At 37.9% G+C, this 17,698-nt stretch overlaps 2 protein-coding genes across 2 annotated transcripts; one reads left to right on the forward strand and one right to left on the reverse strand.

The window, feature by feature from the left end:
- The first annotated feature begins 1,628 nt into the window (after nucleotides 1–1,628).
- LOC105202570 (inositol polyphosphate 5-phosphatase K) lies at nucleotides 1,629–4,205 on the forward strand. Its single transcript, XM_011171146.3, has 9 exons — nucleotides 1,629–2,038; nucleotides 2,139–2,261; nucleotides 2,348–2,428; nucleotides 2,650–2,797; nucleotides 2,854–3,029; nucleotides 3,099–3,326; nucleotides 3,447–3,603; nucleotides 3,676–3,853; nucleotides 3,940–4,205. Exons 1-9 carry the CDS (start codon nucleotides 2,013–2,015, stop codon nucleotides 4,116–4,118), a joined length of 1,296 nt encoding a protein of 431 aa, XP_011169448.1. The 5' UTR covers nucleotides 1,629–2,012; the 3' UTR covers nucleotides 4,119–4,205.
- A 472-nt stretch (nucleotides 4,206–4,677) lies between these two features.
- LOC105202569 (G-protein coupled receptor Mth2) lies at nucleotides 4,678–13,949 on the reverse strand. The gene is made up of 7 exons (XM_011171144.3): nucleotides 13,493–13,949; nucleotides 12,187–12,963; nucleotides 11,237–11,475; nucleotides 8,975–9,144; nucleotides 7,571–7,804; nucleotides 6,909–7,172; nucleotides 4,678–6,644 (listed from the first exon to the last, which is right to left on the reverse strand). Exons 2-7 carry the CDS (start codon nucleotides 12,280–12,282, stop codon nucleotides 6,157–6,159), a joined length of 1,491 nt encoding a protein of 496 aa, XP_011169446.1. The 5' UTR covers nucleotides 12,283–12,963; nucleotides 13,493–13,949; the 3' UTR covers nucleotides 4,678–6,156.
- Between the last annotated feature and the right edge of the window lie 3,749 nt (nucleotides 13,950–17,698).

Genomic DNA, 17,698 nt, shown 5'->3' on the forward strand with positions numbered 1-17,698 from the left:
AGAAGATGGGGAAATAAATTAAACCGAGATTAAAGTTAATCTATATGATAAAAATAGACATCAAAGAAATTTAATATGTATCTCTCCGGAGGAACAAAAAAAATTGACTGATATGTGACGATTAAATTCAAAATTGCTTATAATTCGTCCCTGACCTTTCTCTCCGTCATGTGTCGAGAGATAAGAAATTAATAGTTCTACACACGTTAACAAAACAGGTATTACATGACGAGGTATTGATCGCTAATAAACCTTCGTACCTCACTTTTTCCTAAAATAATGAGCATCTAATTCACGTCTAAGTAATGGTTTTTAGGATCGCTGATTATAATTATAAACTTGTAATCAAAATTTCAAAGTTTAAACGGCGGATCACAATTCAATAAAATTTAACATTTGATGCCACATTATATCCAACATTTTTAATTTTGAAACTTTTACTGCAAATTTAACAATCTCAAAAAAAAAATATATATATATATATCAACTTACATGTAAATGCAACAAAATTTAGTATTTTAAAATTAGTAGCGATTTTTTAATATAACCGTTTCATTAGTCTTCAAAATAAATTTGGAGAAATTTCACTATCTTGATTTTTGTAGAAGACAAATGGATTTTTCACTTTCAACTCATTTAACGAATATTCAACGAGGTATACAGATCAAGGGATGAAACTATTTTATAAGGGTGTTGATATTTTTGTTTTTATATAAAGAGTCCTATCCTTCAGCTTTAAAATGAACCCAGCAGGCCTATTCTGTAACTCTCAACTAGTTTCGTTATCGTTACAACGTCATTGTGCAAATATAATATATGGTAAAAAAAATTGCACAACGACGTTATAACGATAACAAAACTGTTATTAAAAGTTACAGAATAGACCTGCGGGAAGACGTCGCTCTCTTTATTTTTGTGAAAAATACGAATTTTTGAAGGATTGGGACATATATGTCCCATCAAGCACACGAAAGGGGTAAGTTATTCAAATTGAACAGTCCGGATTCGCGAAGAAATCCATCATATAATTTTTTAATTCATCGATTGATCAATCACATTATGCGCAAATGCAATTTTGTTCTGTAAAAGCTGCATTTGCGCATAATGCTAATGAATTAAAAAACTCGACCAATATATCTGCTGATACGGGACTAAATTGAATATCTCATCTCTTTGCTGCAAAAAGTTCAGAGATCGCGACGACGACGAAGAAAAATCAATAAATCACTGTAGTTCTCTCTTGATGCAGGTTCAAGAAAAATGCAACAAAAAACACGTAATATATACCAGGAATTACAGAAAAACCGGTATATATCTTAGCTAAATTACAATGTTAATCGACGCGTACATCCCAGAGACAATGGCACAGAACACGACAATAGGATATCCGCTACCGCTGCAAGCGGCCTCACCCAGGGCCCGGGCCCATCGCCCTAGCACCACCCATCAATCATCGATGAGATACGTGTGTTGATATATAAATGACGCGCGAATTCAAATTGCAATTGATTTTCTGCAATTACAATCGCCGCGTTCGATCGCGATCGATTGAGCAGCAGTGCGTGCAGCTGCAAGGTACAACTGTACAGATGTCACGTGGAACGACAATCGTGGTAGGGAAAGCTCGCGAAGTGGGGAAGAGAACTGTCTTTCCCCAGTTTTGCCCTGTTGCCCAGTTCCCTCCAGTTCCCTCCACACTTGTCAACAATATGGCTTCGTAGACGATGCACCGTCGTACTAGATTCGCGTGACCAACTGACCAGATGTTGCACGCGACAGCAAACGCGACGAGGGTCTCGCTGTGCGACAGTATTCTCGCGGCCGATATAACCGCGAGTGAAAGCAAGAAGAACGAGAACGTGACGCGTATAAGTTCCTAACCTGCGCGGACGATGTGTTTTCCAGCGTCGTGCGGAGTCACCGCGACGTGAATCCCTTTTCGTAGCTACACGTATTACGTAAATTCCTCGTCGAATTGCCCCTTGCCTCTTGTGTCATCGAGGATCCCCGAAATGGCGTGTCCAGTGGAACGACTCAGGTAAATCGATGGAATAACCGGTTCTAGGAACACGTTCCTACTGTCATAAATTATATTTCACAAAGATATTACTTAACGCGCTTTTTTTCACGCTACATAGAATCTTCTTCGTGACGTACAATGTGGCTACGAAATTCCCGGATCCCAATCAGGATCTTCATCAGCTCTTAGGCATTATACCTTGCGACAAGTCAATGTTATGGCCAGATTTATATTTCGTCGGGTACATTCAGAACACTTTTCTGCATATGTAACAGATCTATTATATATAATTTTATTATATAAATAAAATAAAATATATTCTTTTAGTTTACAAGAAGTTAAATCACAACCACAAAATATAGTATTAGACTATATACTGTTCGAGGATCCATGGACTAAAGCCTTCAGGTAAGTCTACAGCCTTGTGCGAAAGTGTATATACAGTTTTATTTTTGCCTGCCTCTATCACAATTTAAAATAACTTGAAAATTATAAGGTGCCTGATACTTTTGCACAAGGTTGTATTATGTAAAGTAACTAATTAAAATATCATAAATATATAATTTTTCAATGTATATTCATTTAGGAGATGAAAATTAAGTGTGCTGACATTTAAGATTTTTTTGCAGAGACGTGCTGAAGAAATATGATTATATTAAAATACGTTCACAACGAATGCAGGGACTCGTTCTAAATGCTTTTTGTCTGAGGAAGCACTTGACACGTTTAAGATTGATAGAAGCTCAATACACTAAAACAGGTTTTGGTGGCATGTGGGTAAGGAAACAGTGCAACGACGACAATTGTTATTCTACTAACAGTGTTATCTTTAGGGAAACAAGGGTGCGGTGAGCATAAGAATGAACGCCTACGGAGTCAGCGTTTGCGTAGTAAATACGCATTTGACTCCCCATGACCACTTGTTAGCTGATAGAGTTGCGGATTATAATACCATTGTGACAGATCATACTTTCACTGCTCCATACACATCGAGGATATTATATCATGAGTATGAACATCGTTCAAATGGAATTAACTACATTCTTTGTAATGTGTAATATACTGTCTCTCTTGGCAGCTATATATTTTGGATCGGTGATTTGAACTTTCGGCTCAATGGAGAGGAATTAAGCGCTGCGGATATAAATTTATTAGTGAAGAAGGAGCAATTAGAGGAACTTCTGAAAAGAGATCAATTGAGGGCAGTGATGAAGGAACAACAGGCTTTTGCCGAATTAAATGAAAGTAGCATCACATTCCCGCCTACTTACAAATATGAATTTGAATCTCAGGAATTTGATCTCAGGTAAATTATATCTTAATATTTTGATAAATCTGACAATATAGTAATTAAATATAATACTGATATATATTCTTTTTAATGAAAATAGCATTTTGATATGTTCTATAATTATTTGCCACATAGGCGTAGACCATCGTGGACCGACAGAATTTTATACAAAGTAAATGCGGCAGATATATACGACGACATAAAAATTAACACTGTACAGCATACTTACAAGAGTCATCCCGATTACAGTGTTTCGGATCATAAACCTGTAACTGGAGAGTTCGATATAGTGGTAAGAATACACAGTCTTACTGTATATTTTTTTTATCGAGTTTTGTGTGTGAAGGGCAAATTTTTTTTCTAGGTCAGACCTAATGTAGAAGATCAAATTGTGGAATTCCAAGACTGTACCGTAGAGGACAATTTTATATCTTACAAATTGCAGAGAGATTTTGTCCCGAGTAATGGGGATTGGATAGGTCTCTTTTCTAACGAATTTTCCAGTCTGGATGATTACATCGTTTATGAATACATTGGCCGCAGTAAGTTTTTTCTTGCTATTACATTCTGATGTCATTTGATGACATCGTTGTATTCAAATCTCTTTTAATAACTACTTAATATTCAGGTAAACCAATGTCAGTTTCTGATGAACTTTACGCAAACACGGAACGAATATCGTACAATGATTCGGCGCTTCGTCTGACGGAAAAGTACTGCTTGGTATATGTAGCACAACGAGGAGATATCGTAGAAATTTTGGGTGTAAGTCCGGAATTTGCGGGCCCTCGTAGATCAGTCGAATGACGCGATTCATCTACATAAGTTTTATAACGAAGAATCAATTTACTTAAAAAAAAAAAAAAAAAAAGTTTGCACATGAACGGTAATCGTTTTGCCAAGAGATTAAATCAAGCTTTGTGCAATTTTCTAGACGAAAAAAATTTTTTTTTTTACTTGATTTTATCTTATCTTATTAAGACAATCTTTGCAATTTTGGGAATAACATTTTAAGGGTTAAATAGGTTCACTACTCTAAATTATGAGTAGGAAAGTTAAATATGAATCAAGAAATATATGGCCTTTACCAGAGGGTGCTTTTGGTATAATGTGATAAGTTTATAAATTAAAAACGTCGTGAAACGGTACTTTACACATAGGTTTTAGATGTTACTTTTGGTACCTGGTTTTCGCGCTCTCAGGGTGCATTGCGGCAGTGCCGCTTAGAGTACGTTGTGACGTTATTCGTCTGCTTTAGAGCTTGCAGTGAGTGCACCGTCACGACTCTCTACACGCGAAATTTTCCTTGATCCATTAACGTCCGCTGTTATTAGAGAATAGAATAGGTATATAATTATTTTTTTGCACTGGGTGTTAATGGGTTATGTACGTGTGCGCTCACGACTGTTGTATGTCACAACAGTTTTCTTAGCATAATTTTTAGCAGAAAATTTTAATTCTGGCAAGGTACGCTTGAATTGTAAAAACTTACATTGTTATACACATTATATATATATATATATATATATATATATATATATATATATAGAAAGCGCTGTCAGAATAAATTAAACGAACAAATGTACATTATGGTTTCAAAGGGAACGCAAAAATAAAGGATATTAATATTTTTTATTTGTTTTGACTCATTTGTCTCGTCGTGTAATTTATTCAATAAATTAATGCTTGCCACGACAATAAATAACACGCTAGCTTCAACAACGCGGTACGACAATAATATTGTTAGTATTGTATAAAACCTGTTCTTCATTCTGAATCCAGTTACAATATGCAATATTAATACATCACAAACTTATAGTTGTGTACAAATATGTTTTGATGTATCCTATTTAGTATTCTGCGATTTTGTTTGAACTTGTAATATTAACGTAATGTATCATGCTGGATTCGCGAGATAAATGTTTCGCACAATATTATTATTGTACACGTTATTGTGTCTTTTAACAGTAAGCGACACGTAAGTACGAAGGTATAAATGCTAGGTTATCGATGTGAACATTGACTTGCGACATTTGAAGAACTATAAGTACCGTCGCAGGATTGCAACTTATGATGCATATTTATTATTAACAAGTAGTCGCATTTTTGATGAACATCGATTACAGCCGGTTCTCACACTTGCGCGCCAATTGCGTTCTTATCACTTGAGATCCTTGAGTGAGGTTTATCCGTTTCCTCACGTTGTATAATTCGCCCAGAAACTTCGCGACGTAATATGCGCTATATTTCATGGAAGCGGTCGAATAATGCGTTGTGTAACGCGTTACCTTGCAGAAAAAAGTATATTTTCACAATGCCGCGATTTAACTGCAATTCAACACGCGCGAAGTCACGTTGCAAGTTCCCTCTGTGGATGTATTTTACTCGAAATTAAAATACGCCACTTGCACTGATAATTACGATAACAGATATACTGCAAAGAGACTAGAACTATTATTTATAACGATTACGGTTCAGTTAAATATAAATAATCTCCTTCGGGCGGAAGTTCCGCGCGTTGGATCTCGCGGGCTAATTCCGTGCTAACTTGAATAGGTTCCTCGAGTGGTTCGCGACAAAACTGCATGAATAATATATTTCATGTCTCTTCACGTGAGCGACGAGAAGGCCGTTCCGTTGCATACAGCGAAGTTAAAATAACTTTTATCGTCGTCGTGAGACCATGCAGCCCGGCTCCTTCCTTCTGCCGGTTCATCGGTTTATCGGTTTATCGATCGTTTCAAATTCACGGCCGATATCACTTCGACCAATTACCTACATTAAATGCAAAGTCCACTCTCGTTCAAAAAAAGATCAATCTATGTCTTTCTCTAAGAATTCCTTTCTAAGAATGATTGAACGATCTGTCTGGAATATCGCCGTTTATTACGGGCAATAGCGCTAGGTCCATGCTTCCGACGTCCAGTTCCGTGGTGTCTATCCCCCGTATCTTCTGTATTCGATGCCAGACCAAGTCTCTGATAGGTCTTCTCAGAACGAACAGGCCGAAGATGAGGACACCCTGGAGTGCGTTTACCAAATCAAACGCCGTCCAGTCGAAAGGATCGCCGCCGACCGACCAGGAGATTAATTCCATCATCCAGTTGAGACCCATCAGAAAGAAGAGCACGAGGCAAACGATGAAGATCCGCTTGAGCCTGCGGAAGAGCCTTTGATCCTCTCGATCGGAATGCTGGTTCCTCGCCAAGCGTCTCAGCGCGAGCTCCTGCTGATACCGGCTGATCCTGACAGCGGTGATTATGAAGAGGATCATGTTCACCAGTAGAAGGAAACCGACCGGCACATAGAAATACGGCATAGCTTCCGCGTCGGCTGCAGAAGAAGCGATAATAATTAATATTCCGACTTCCCTGAATATATTAAACGGAGATGTTAAGCAAAATGGAAAAATATGACAAGTTTGAATTGCGATATTTCATGATGAGGAAATTGTTAGAGCCATCGGATGATGATTGGATCAAATTGTACATACATCTATTTTATATAACTGTGGAAAAATGTGAAATGCTTCTTTAGTATGCGTATTTGTGATGACGATGAGACGTGCGATGATTACGAGTGTCGTAAATGACTCACACTTAAACCAACAACTCTCGCTACCGAAAGCGGGCTTGACATAGGTCATGGGTATTGTAGGACTGAGATCCATCGCCATCGAGACGAGAATGAGGATCGCCGGGAGGCCCCAGGCCCATATCGAGTAGTAGAAAAACAACGTTTTAGGCTGGATTCTCCTGTACGCGCGCTGCTTCACGTGATGGCGTATCAACAACCATGTTTCGATGCACATCACGTTCAGCCAGAAGAAGCAGGCCACGAACGAGAACTGGATGACGAATGCTGAAAACGACGCCCGTCCACAAAACTCTCAATCAATTTGCTTGTCATCTGCGTGTCGTCAGACTGCCCAAAGCAAACCCGCCGCACGCTACCCGTCGCCGTCGAAATTATATCGGTCAGTAAAAACGACGGTCCAAAGTCCAACATTATCAAATTATATAGACTACCGCTTGAAAATTATTAATTACTTGTTACCGTCAAATTTCTATAACTTCTTATAATAACTTCGAAATAGAAAAATTAAATGCGATTAAAAGCAGCGGTGTAATTAAAAAAAAATCAAGATTTTCTACTAGAAAAAAGTAATAAATTTCTAAAAATCTACACTATTGTATGTAACTATTATCTAACGATGTCACACTGACAATGTGTCTCTCGTTGATAATTAATTATCTTACCTATGCTAACGCAGGCTTGAGGCGGTAATTGTGCACTCGCGAGTTGCGTAATAGCCAAAGTAGTGAAGGCCAGTGCCAAGCAACCGCAATAGTGGCAAAGGGCTTTGCCGTGCACGTCCCTCAACCTCGGTGTAATTGCATATGCCGCAATGGTGAGTATCAAAAAGGGAACTGAGATCAGGAGCCCGCAGGCGTAAACGGTGACCCGCGCATCCGCGGTCGGGGCAGCGAAGTCTGCAATCGTTGTATTTTATTAAGAGACTTCATTGCGAAGAGACTCCAAAGAAATTATATGTCAATAAATTGTCGATTTTTTGTGATATGTTATGAATCTTTTGCATAAACGATTCATTATGCAAATGAGTAATAAATATTTTCTTGGATTGAAAAATTCCAGAGATACATTTAGGAGGATTATGTTAATGAAGATTAAATATTTTCGTACAAAATATACGAAGTAAGCATAAAATCATGCCCTGTTATTATATTACATATGAACAAATTATAATTTTCTATTAGAAAAAATATTCGTTTTCAAGAGAATACCATTGCGATGCCAAAATTTGCTTTATGGTACGATATTCTACATGTATTGAAGTATTTTTGAGAATTTTTTCAGATTTTTAAAAATAAATATAATTGTTCATTTCTTTATTTAAAACTAAAAAAATTAATTTTTTCAATACTATTAAATTTTTCTCACTAAAATTAACATTTTTTATCTAAAAGTATGAGAAAAATTCTAAAAAAAATCATATCTCTAAAAATGTTTTAATTTTAGCTATAAATGTTAAAAACAAAAAAATTTCTTTTTTTAATTTAAACAATAGCCTTCAATATCTTTAATGCAAGGCATATAACACTTATTTCTTTTATCATCAATCTTATACAATATGTTCACTAATGTTTTCATTATCATTTAAAAAATCCCAACAGTTTATTTTTAGGTGAACCCCTTTCACGTAGAATGCCTCATATATAAATATATAAATCTTAAATACATTTTCAGTTTTCATAAACTGTCCACCAATAGACTTGGAACTCAATAATAAACTAAAACTAGAAATAATATCATAAATTAAATTAATCGTCAATTTAATAACGATACTACCAACCAGTTTAAAAAATTGTAAATAATTTATTGAAGAAAATATTATCCCAGCCAAAATTCAAATCAAGTTTCTAAATGTTATTTTAATGCTTCTTGCTTACCAGGACTGCATTCCAATATACACTGTCAGTACTAGACATTTATAATTCATGTTATGTATAGATTTTCAATGCCGGCAGTGAATTTTGGAACACACCCCATGTATAGATATAAATAAGAAACATAAAGAAAAAACATAAAAGATGAGAGGTAGGGGAAGATCGGGAGAACTTTCAGATATCTCAGTTCCAAACCTTGAAAACAGACGAGTGCCCTAAGTCCCAACTCTGGCACAACCTCCATACAGTAATTTTCACCGGGCATCAGCATAAGTGGTACATGATCGATTCGCGGCGCGAAGAGGGAACCATTCGTCAATAAATAATACACATCGTCCTTGCTTTCCTCCGGGAATAGCATATACCTGAAAATTGCTTCGTCAAATACGTGCGCGGGAATGTGCAAACTTGGAGCGTGTCGGCTCAAGAAAGGTGCTTTAAGTCGAGTATTTAAAGTAAATAAAGTTTTAATTTACTTTGAATACCCGCGCACCAGGATACACATGACCGCGACAGAAGATCTTTCCGAGAAAACGCGTTTCTGTAATCAATCTCTGAGAAACGAGTTTTGCCTGTGCACGAGGAAATAATTCTCATTTAATTACTACGGGAATGACAATTACATTTTACGGTGGAAAAGAACAGAATATAAAGCATTATTTACCACACAAAACGTTGAACGTCGCTTCTCAATATCGCGTCTGCGCGGAAAGAACAATTTTACTGCAGCATTTAAAAATTTTGCTAGATACAGATCAGAAAATAATTTATTGGGCCATCAAAATGACTATGTAGAAACTCCAAGTATATTAATGTTGCTGCAAACAGTTTTGATATTATAACAACCAAGTTAAATATTTAATATAATTGTTTAAATAGTTCAACATAATTATTTTCAGATCTGTGTTTCAGTAAAATTGTTCTTTCCGTATGTATGTATCCAGCATGCTTAATAGAAATTTGTAAACAAAACTACTCGAATCGATCCATCGAATCATGTTACAAGAATGTTACAAAATTCATCTTGCTAATTACTCATTTCAACAGAAAAATTACATTGACTGCGAAAGAGATCGTTTAAAAATTATATCTAGTTGTTATATTTCTTAAAAAAGTGCAATATATGTTTTATATATTCATGTTTATATTTTTATTCAGCCGTTACGTTTTTATTCCAAAAAATCTCTTGATATTTTGTATTTGAAGATTTATCTTCTCGAATTCTCTTACGTTTCCTGGCGAGGAACAAAGCCTCTCGAGATCAAGCAATGCGATGTTTTCACAAATCTGGATTCGCGCGTTGTAACCTTCATTTCTACAAGTGTTCATAAGCTGTTGCATTATCCGTTCATTTCGCACTCGATATTTGTATCCTTCGTCAATAGTTCGTGAACAATAGCGCGGCGATGTCACTGTCATCTGTCGCTAAGTTACACATTCGGCGAGATATTAAACGTCCCTTTATGATTTCATCTTGGCGGGTTATCACGGCACGATATAATTTTCTTTTTATGAAAAAAAGTAAATATTGTTGATACGTTATCTGCCGTAATGGAGGACGCAATGAGTGCGCGCGTGGACTCGAACAGTTTGTAAATTACTTTCAATAATACACACAATTGCTTCGATATGTCAAGTATCTGAAGAATGCAACATCGAGAGTGCAGTTATCAGTACGCTGGTCCTCTCCTCTCGATTTACGCGGTATTTTTTATACACAATCTCTTTTACGTGGTCAAAAAATATAATTTTTCATAGTATTTATTAAAATTATTTTATTAGCGAATCCTAAAAATTTTTACTTGATTGTACTTATTATACCGATTGACTGTTTTGGAGTACTGTAACGAATAAAATTTAAATTTGTTTTTCTTAACTTTTTTTATTATTGTTAACTTTTTATTATTATTTTTTTGCGCATATACGTGAAATAAATATTTACAATGTAATTAATATTTTGCACATTTTTTATTTTATTTTATTTTTTAACAGACTCCATTTACACTGTTCTCAATTGTGCAAAAAAAATCATGTGTTAATACTCCACATAAATGGGTATATAATATCAATAATATTTTTTTCAATCAAAAGAAACGTTGTAAATAAATTCATCTTTCGTTTCTATGTAACAAGATATACCTATACATGAGCTTACGTAAAGCCTATAAGAATATTTCACGTGATTGTTCTTTGTTTGATTTGCCAAATTTTACACAATCGTTAACTTGGTATTTCAGTCGACAACAATTCGGTATAACACGAAAACGTAGTCTTATCAGTAAATGGCCAACTGACGTTCCGATTTATTGATAAGGATATATCGATAGTACGAGGTCTATACATTTTATATTATGTAACACGCGACCTTCGGTAAGATGGTTTCTAACGTGAATCTCTCGACCGATTCGATCATCCAAATCTTTACAGATTACTCCTCTGTGTTCCTCATATACGTACTTTCGATCACAGGGATTTCCCACGATAGCGGCGAATGTCTTATATTCGTCACCGGGCACCAGCGCGCCGGTTTCATTGAAGTCGCAGAAGAAAGGTGAGAAATACATCGCCGACGAGTCGTTTGAAGCGGCACAAACGGTATTCCCGTCCGTATCTTTTGCGAGGACCTCGCCTAAGGAGCAACATTTTCCCACCAACGGCAGATGCCTGTATTCCTCCGGCACTGCGGTCTCATTTTGCTAAAACGAAGATATTGAAAATATATATATTTGCTGAGTGTTGTGAGAACGACGTTACCGAAAGCTGGGTGCTTTAAAAATCGAGGAAAATGCAACTCGGGACGCGTCGTGAGTGTAAACAAGAGAACAATGACGTAAATGATGACAGAGATTGTTGGCATTGTAAACTTGTCACTATTAAAAAAAAAAAAAACTGACTTGACATATTTGAAGTCTGAGATTCGAAATCGAACAAAAAAAATTTGATGCTTTCTTGTACAACTTCGAAACTCCTGCAAAACAGAGTCTCTATACAAATAAGCGGTAGATCGTTGAGTAAACAACAATACGTAATATCGTAATTCATAGATTGATAGATTGACTGCACGTTTTCCACAGAATTTCTAGTGTTTACGTCAATTAGCAAGAGATACCGATTTGCATCGTGTATCTTCTTTTAGACACTTTGTTTTTCTCAGCTTTTCAATTTCTTATGCAACCTCGCAAAACAAGATATCTGCGTAGAGCTTTTACAACCTGGGTTATCTGGACAATATCAAGAAACTGGTATCAATAGCGGCTACTCTGATCTAAATATAATTCCGTGAGCGAGCGAGAGAGAGAGAGAGAGAGAGAGAGAGAGAGAGAGAGAAAGATGAGAAATACGTGAAGCATTCAGATAAATAAATATGAAAGCTAAGTTTGGTATGCCATAAATGTCGATGTACTTACCAATGGGATAGGATATATGGTGGGTATCACGTCATTCCAGCACGCAATTGGCGTCAGTAAATATACGAAAAGGACGCAGACGCGAATGAGTTGCATCCTGAACGGTAGAATTGCGCCTTATCAAAGTCTACCGAGTCGATCGTAAATGCGCTCGAGCCTCGCGCTCGGGATTTATATTGCGTCAAACTTTAAATTAATGCGTGTCGGGCACTTTGCGTTCAGCATAATCGAACTTTGGATTTTTCAATTATTGAACTTTGCAAATGGAAATGGTAATTCGACTCGTGCTCCGGATGCACCAACGCCAGGATATTACGCTACCATGCGACACTCGTCTCGGCGACATTTAGGCGAGACAGGCGCTTTCGCTACTCTTTCGTCGCTCGATATCATAGTAGATCTTACACATTTATCGCGTCACACCCTGGTTGCACTCGCCGATAAGTCTTCCGTGTAACGCGGGCGTTGTATTTGCTTGACCGATGCCGGTTTCGATTGAAGATTTCTCTATTTCCCTCTTCTTCTGTCCCCTTGTGTTTAATTAGCCAGTTTTACGAGACAGATAAATCCAAAGAATTATGGAATCGAGACTAGCGATGCATTATCGGGCCATTCTCCGATGATCACTCGCTATATCGTTATCTCTCACCGACGAGCGCGCACCGACCTTATTCAGCGATCTCTTCGCACGAGTTGCACGTGTCATCAATCACCGATGTCCCGATGTGAGCATTAAGTCATCCGGAAAGTCCTGCTGGGTCCCGCGATCCGAAACACCTACGGCGTCAACACGATGAAGATGTTATCATACAGTTATCGGATTGGATTTCGTTGCGAGGCGACGTCAAGCCTCATCAAGCGAGGCTTAAGTCGAGACGCCGAGACTTCCGAAGGAATGACCTTGAGAAACGAGATCCTCGCTCATACGTATATGCGCAGCTATTTTGAACCGGATTAAAGCGATTTCGCCGGACCGCACGACGGAGACGTCATTTTCGAGAATCGGAAGGACTGAAGGAGTGCCGAGATGTGTGTGTGTGTGTGTGTGTGTGTGTGTGTGTGTGTGTGTATGTGTGTGTGACAAGAAATGATGACAAATGGTCATTGACCTGCAATTCCCGCTATCTCATCATCGAAGACGCGACTTGCAAAGAGCGGCGGGAAACGAACCTTATCATAGTCCTGCGCGATAATTTCCGCTCATTAACTTATCCTATGCTATTCCCCTCCTATTCCAAGACCGGCCTTCGAAATTGACGTCTCCGCGCGCGCAACGTACGTATTATACCGAGAAGATGGAACTTACGCGTTGGAAATTCGTAGATCCTCGCTGTCGCGGCGGCGGCGGCGGCCACGTGCGCGATCGGCTCTCTTTCTCTCTCGTGAATTACCGAAGACCGTATAGTACAACGGTCGATTGATTATCGTCGAACGATTATCCGCGGATGCACATGCACACACATACACACGCTCGCTCGTGCTTAATCACCTAACCAAATTGTCGGGTTTTTCTTTTCAGTTGAAGAATAATTTCTAAGTAAATCTTAAATCTCGGCACTTGACATCGATTTTTTTGAAATATTTTCCGCTTATCTAACCGATTTCTTCGTACACTTCCGCGGTATTATCTCATTTCCACTTGAAGCAATACGAGATCTTTTCAGCGGCAAAGATCGATAGCGTGCCTGGCGCTCGGTAGGATCCAGGCGGCACGCGGTTTACCGATCGACGTCCGAGAACTGACTGAACGGACACCTCGATCCGCTGGTGCCTTTATCGAAGAGAGAGAGAGAAAGAGCGAGAGAGAGAGAGAGAAAGAACGCGATGCACACAACGAACGTGCCGATGGCTAAGTAAGCTCGTACATACGTACGAACGTGATATATGTCAAAAGTATTTTACGAGGGGGAGGAGGGGGCTTTATCGATCATCGGCGACAGATATTTGTTCGATCTGGTCGATTCGCTAAATAATCGCGTAACCCGTTGTTCTTGGAAAGACCCATCCCTTAGGGTGACTCCCGCCTTCGATTAACTTAATCGGCAATTTACTCGCAATATCTGCAGTAATCTGTTGGAGAGAGGAGATGGGATTGTTAATTTTTGATTGCCTCAAAAAAGTAAAGATTTCTTCTATGAGAGATAGATCAGGAATAGCGAAGTGCATAGTTAGAAACTGCACTGTAAGCGCTGTAAGCAATTCTGCGGGTTGAATCAATCATCGATCAGGTCAATCGGAATTTAGTCGAAGTCATCTCCTTGGGGAGGCTTCGCTAATTTTATCTCCCAGCGCTATTGCGCAATGTTCGCAAATAAATTCGTCGTACGACGTAAATTATGCTTGAAATAAATCATAAATTAACCTACGCTAATTACGTAGATTCACGCTGCATATAAAATAAAAATAATACGTTAATGTTTGTAGAAAGTGTCACGTGTGGCTTACCTGAGTCATACACGAGCGCGCGTCTCGCATTCATTAGAAATGTTTTCAATGAAAAATAACAAGGAATGCCCAAACGGACGTCCCATTAACATTTTGTGAAATTGTTCAATCTTCTTGAGTGGAGGCGAATCGATAGCGGCCTCCTGTCGGAATCTAGACTTATCATTCGAACATCTGACGCAACGTACACATTTTTTAAGATAACGCAAGCACTCGAGCATTATAACAACACTATTGCATTTATACCATTACCGAGATTAAGAACAATGTAAATACGTAGCCAAAAAAAAAAATTTTTGCAATTTTCATGGGCACCCAGCGATGCAACTATATCGGTTTATCGCGAAGACGAAGTATTCTCTTTTCCTTGAGTTATTTTTACTTCGTCACCTTTGATAAGGAGGAAGTAACTACAAGTTGCCCGGTAGATACCCAAGCTATCTTATAGGAAATCACGTAGACGAAATTCTCTGTAAGCTACGTAATTCGCATCGCCACGTCATTTGCCTCCGGTACGAGCCTCCAGTGAACTCATTAATATTTCAACGGTCACAAGTAATTCACTTGGCGTTTCTTCGAAATAATCGTATTCAATCAATCAAATCTTCTTCCGCGGGACGTGTTTGTTGCGTTATGCGAACTTTATGCGTACAAAACGCAGCGGGGTGCAACAAACGGAACGCAAACGAAGACCGGATTGCGTGGGCCTCGCAAGGTGTTACGGCAAGGCATAGAATTAGACTGTGTCTCTATTTTCGGTCGGTGGGATGCAAACAGCTCCACATCTAACGTCTGTTTCGAACGTTCTTCAAAGAATCATTATTATTACGATATTATTATAAGCGTCGTTTAAACTCCACGCTCTGAGCTTAATCCTTCGTTTCTGTCATTGCGTTGAAATGACGGAAAAATATAAAGAGAGAAGTTCTCTTCAGAACTGCCGGATAAGAAAACAAGTATCTAAAAATTACTCGTGCTAGATGAAAACGTAGTTGAGAACAGTTTTTCTGTTAATAGAGAAAAAAAATAAGACGTTTACACAGTCGTTATCTAGTTGCAATCTGATGCTATTAATAGTGCATAGATGTAGATTCAAACTGCGCGATTTGTGTTATCGTCTCGCTCGCAGAACGAGTTTTGGACTCAGAGTTTGCAACACTCTTTTAAAGCAAGAGTTGTTTACGCGATCCAAATTCGAACGGGCGGATTCATCGTTCGGAAGTGAATTCGATTTTCGCGTGGGTGACTTCTTTATTTTACTTCAGGCTAAGCCCGGGGATTACAGTCCGAAAATCAGATATAACGATACGTCGTGACGTCGTACAGATTATAACGAGTTTAACAATCGTATCTGCCCTGTGTCGCTTGCATCGTTCCGATGTGATATCGGGAAGTTCCATATACAGACGAATATGTCATTATGACGATTAAGTCACGGACCCCGGTACTGGACTAAATATAATGCTTGACGTCGCAATCTCTTTCTACAACTCGCGTTGGTGCAGGAAGAGGAGAGGTAGGCGTACGCACGTCTGGTGAAATGAGAAATAAAAGACTGAGAATTCTCTCAATAGCGCGCCGAAAGAGAGAAAAAGAGAGAAATGTGTATAGGTGCGTAACTAGGAAACTCATATCGTGACGTCCAAACCATCCTACACATGAAGGAAGTTCCGACGTCACGCAGGAAGGAAAAGTGACCAATGCTTTTGTATGAATTAAAATTCCTGAAAGAGAATTTTTATGTAGGGAAAAGTCGTCTATTATGGGATACCTTTCTTTAAAGGCTTATAATTTATTTTATTTATCATCATTAACTTCTATTTTTATATCCAAATCTAATATTTAATTAAACAAACAAACATATCTCGTATTTTTCTATTGATACGACTTTACTCTATTACTGTATGCAGCATTCATTATCAAATATTTGTTTATTTTATGATTTGGAATTTTTACGTTAAAGCGCATGGATTTTATATCGAGAAATGAAGATAGTAAAATGACAATTTTATTAAAAAAAAAAATGAAATAATAAAATTTGGAAATAAAATCGGATATTTTGGACTGAGATGCTCTAGCAGATTTGTGTCCTGAAAGTGCACATAAAATTTGACGATAGATTCGATTTGAAGTAACTCGTCTTACTATAGAATTTTATGATCTTTCTTCTGACGAGTAAATAAGAAAGTAAAATAAAGACTATGAAGATTTATGTAGGCAAAGCGGACGAAGTTAATAATTACGTATGGAAAGCTCAATGCCACACCGTTTGATATCTGCTTCAAGTTTGCCTCATGAACTATACTGCTCTCTGTTAAAATGTCCCGCAGACTCTGAGATTCCGACAAACGGTCGGTAACATAGCGTATTTACGTGGCAGACACTTAACGAGTCTTTCATTAAAAACGTCACAAAAACCGCGAAGTCGAACTATTGCGGAAGCTTCGCGTTCTGAGGAAACGGTGCTTCTTAAATGACAAAAATTTCGCGAAAAATCCAGTGTAATTAAGTACCTGGTCAAATTAAGGCACTCGTTTAACAACAGTCTCGTAAAATATTAAATTTTTAATAAAGTTCTCGAATATATGTACGTAAAATCATCCTTTCCTGAAATTATATGTTACGTCTCGTAAAAGTACGTCACGGTTGCGACAGCTGAAGTTTTTATTGCAAGGTTCGCCAAGTCACACATACACGCGTACGTACATCCGCAGAGGGTCTAGTTCCCGGCGACTAAAATCTTTCTGACGAAACTTGGAAGCATAAAACTACTTCTTCGTGCTTTTCCTTCGTACGCACTTTGTACGCATGAATTATTAAAACGCAGAGTCAGCAAGCTGTCCACATTTGTATATTTATGCATAAATATACTTCGTCGCGTGCGGTTTACATTACCAGAGCTCTTCTTTCTATTTCACCTCGCGCTGTCTCTTAACGTTCGATTTTTGTTTGTCAACCTACACCGCCGATGTTGCGCTCTTTGAGCTTACATCAAGAAAATTGCGCACGGTATGTAAATAATTAACTAAATAACTCGATTCATAGAACTAATTTATATACGTAATAA

The sequence above is a fragment of the Solenopsis invicta genome, chromosome 12, assembly GCF_016802725.1.
Source record: "Solenopsis invicta isolate M01_SB chromosome 12, UNIL_Sinv_3.0, whole genome shotgun sequence".
NCBI classification, from domain to species: domain Eukaryota; kingdom Metazoa; phylum Arthropoda; class Insecta; order Hymenoptera; family Formicidae; genus Solenopsis; species Solenopsis invicta.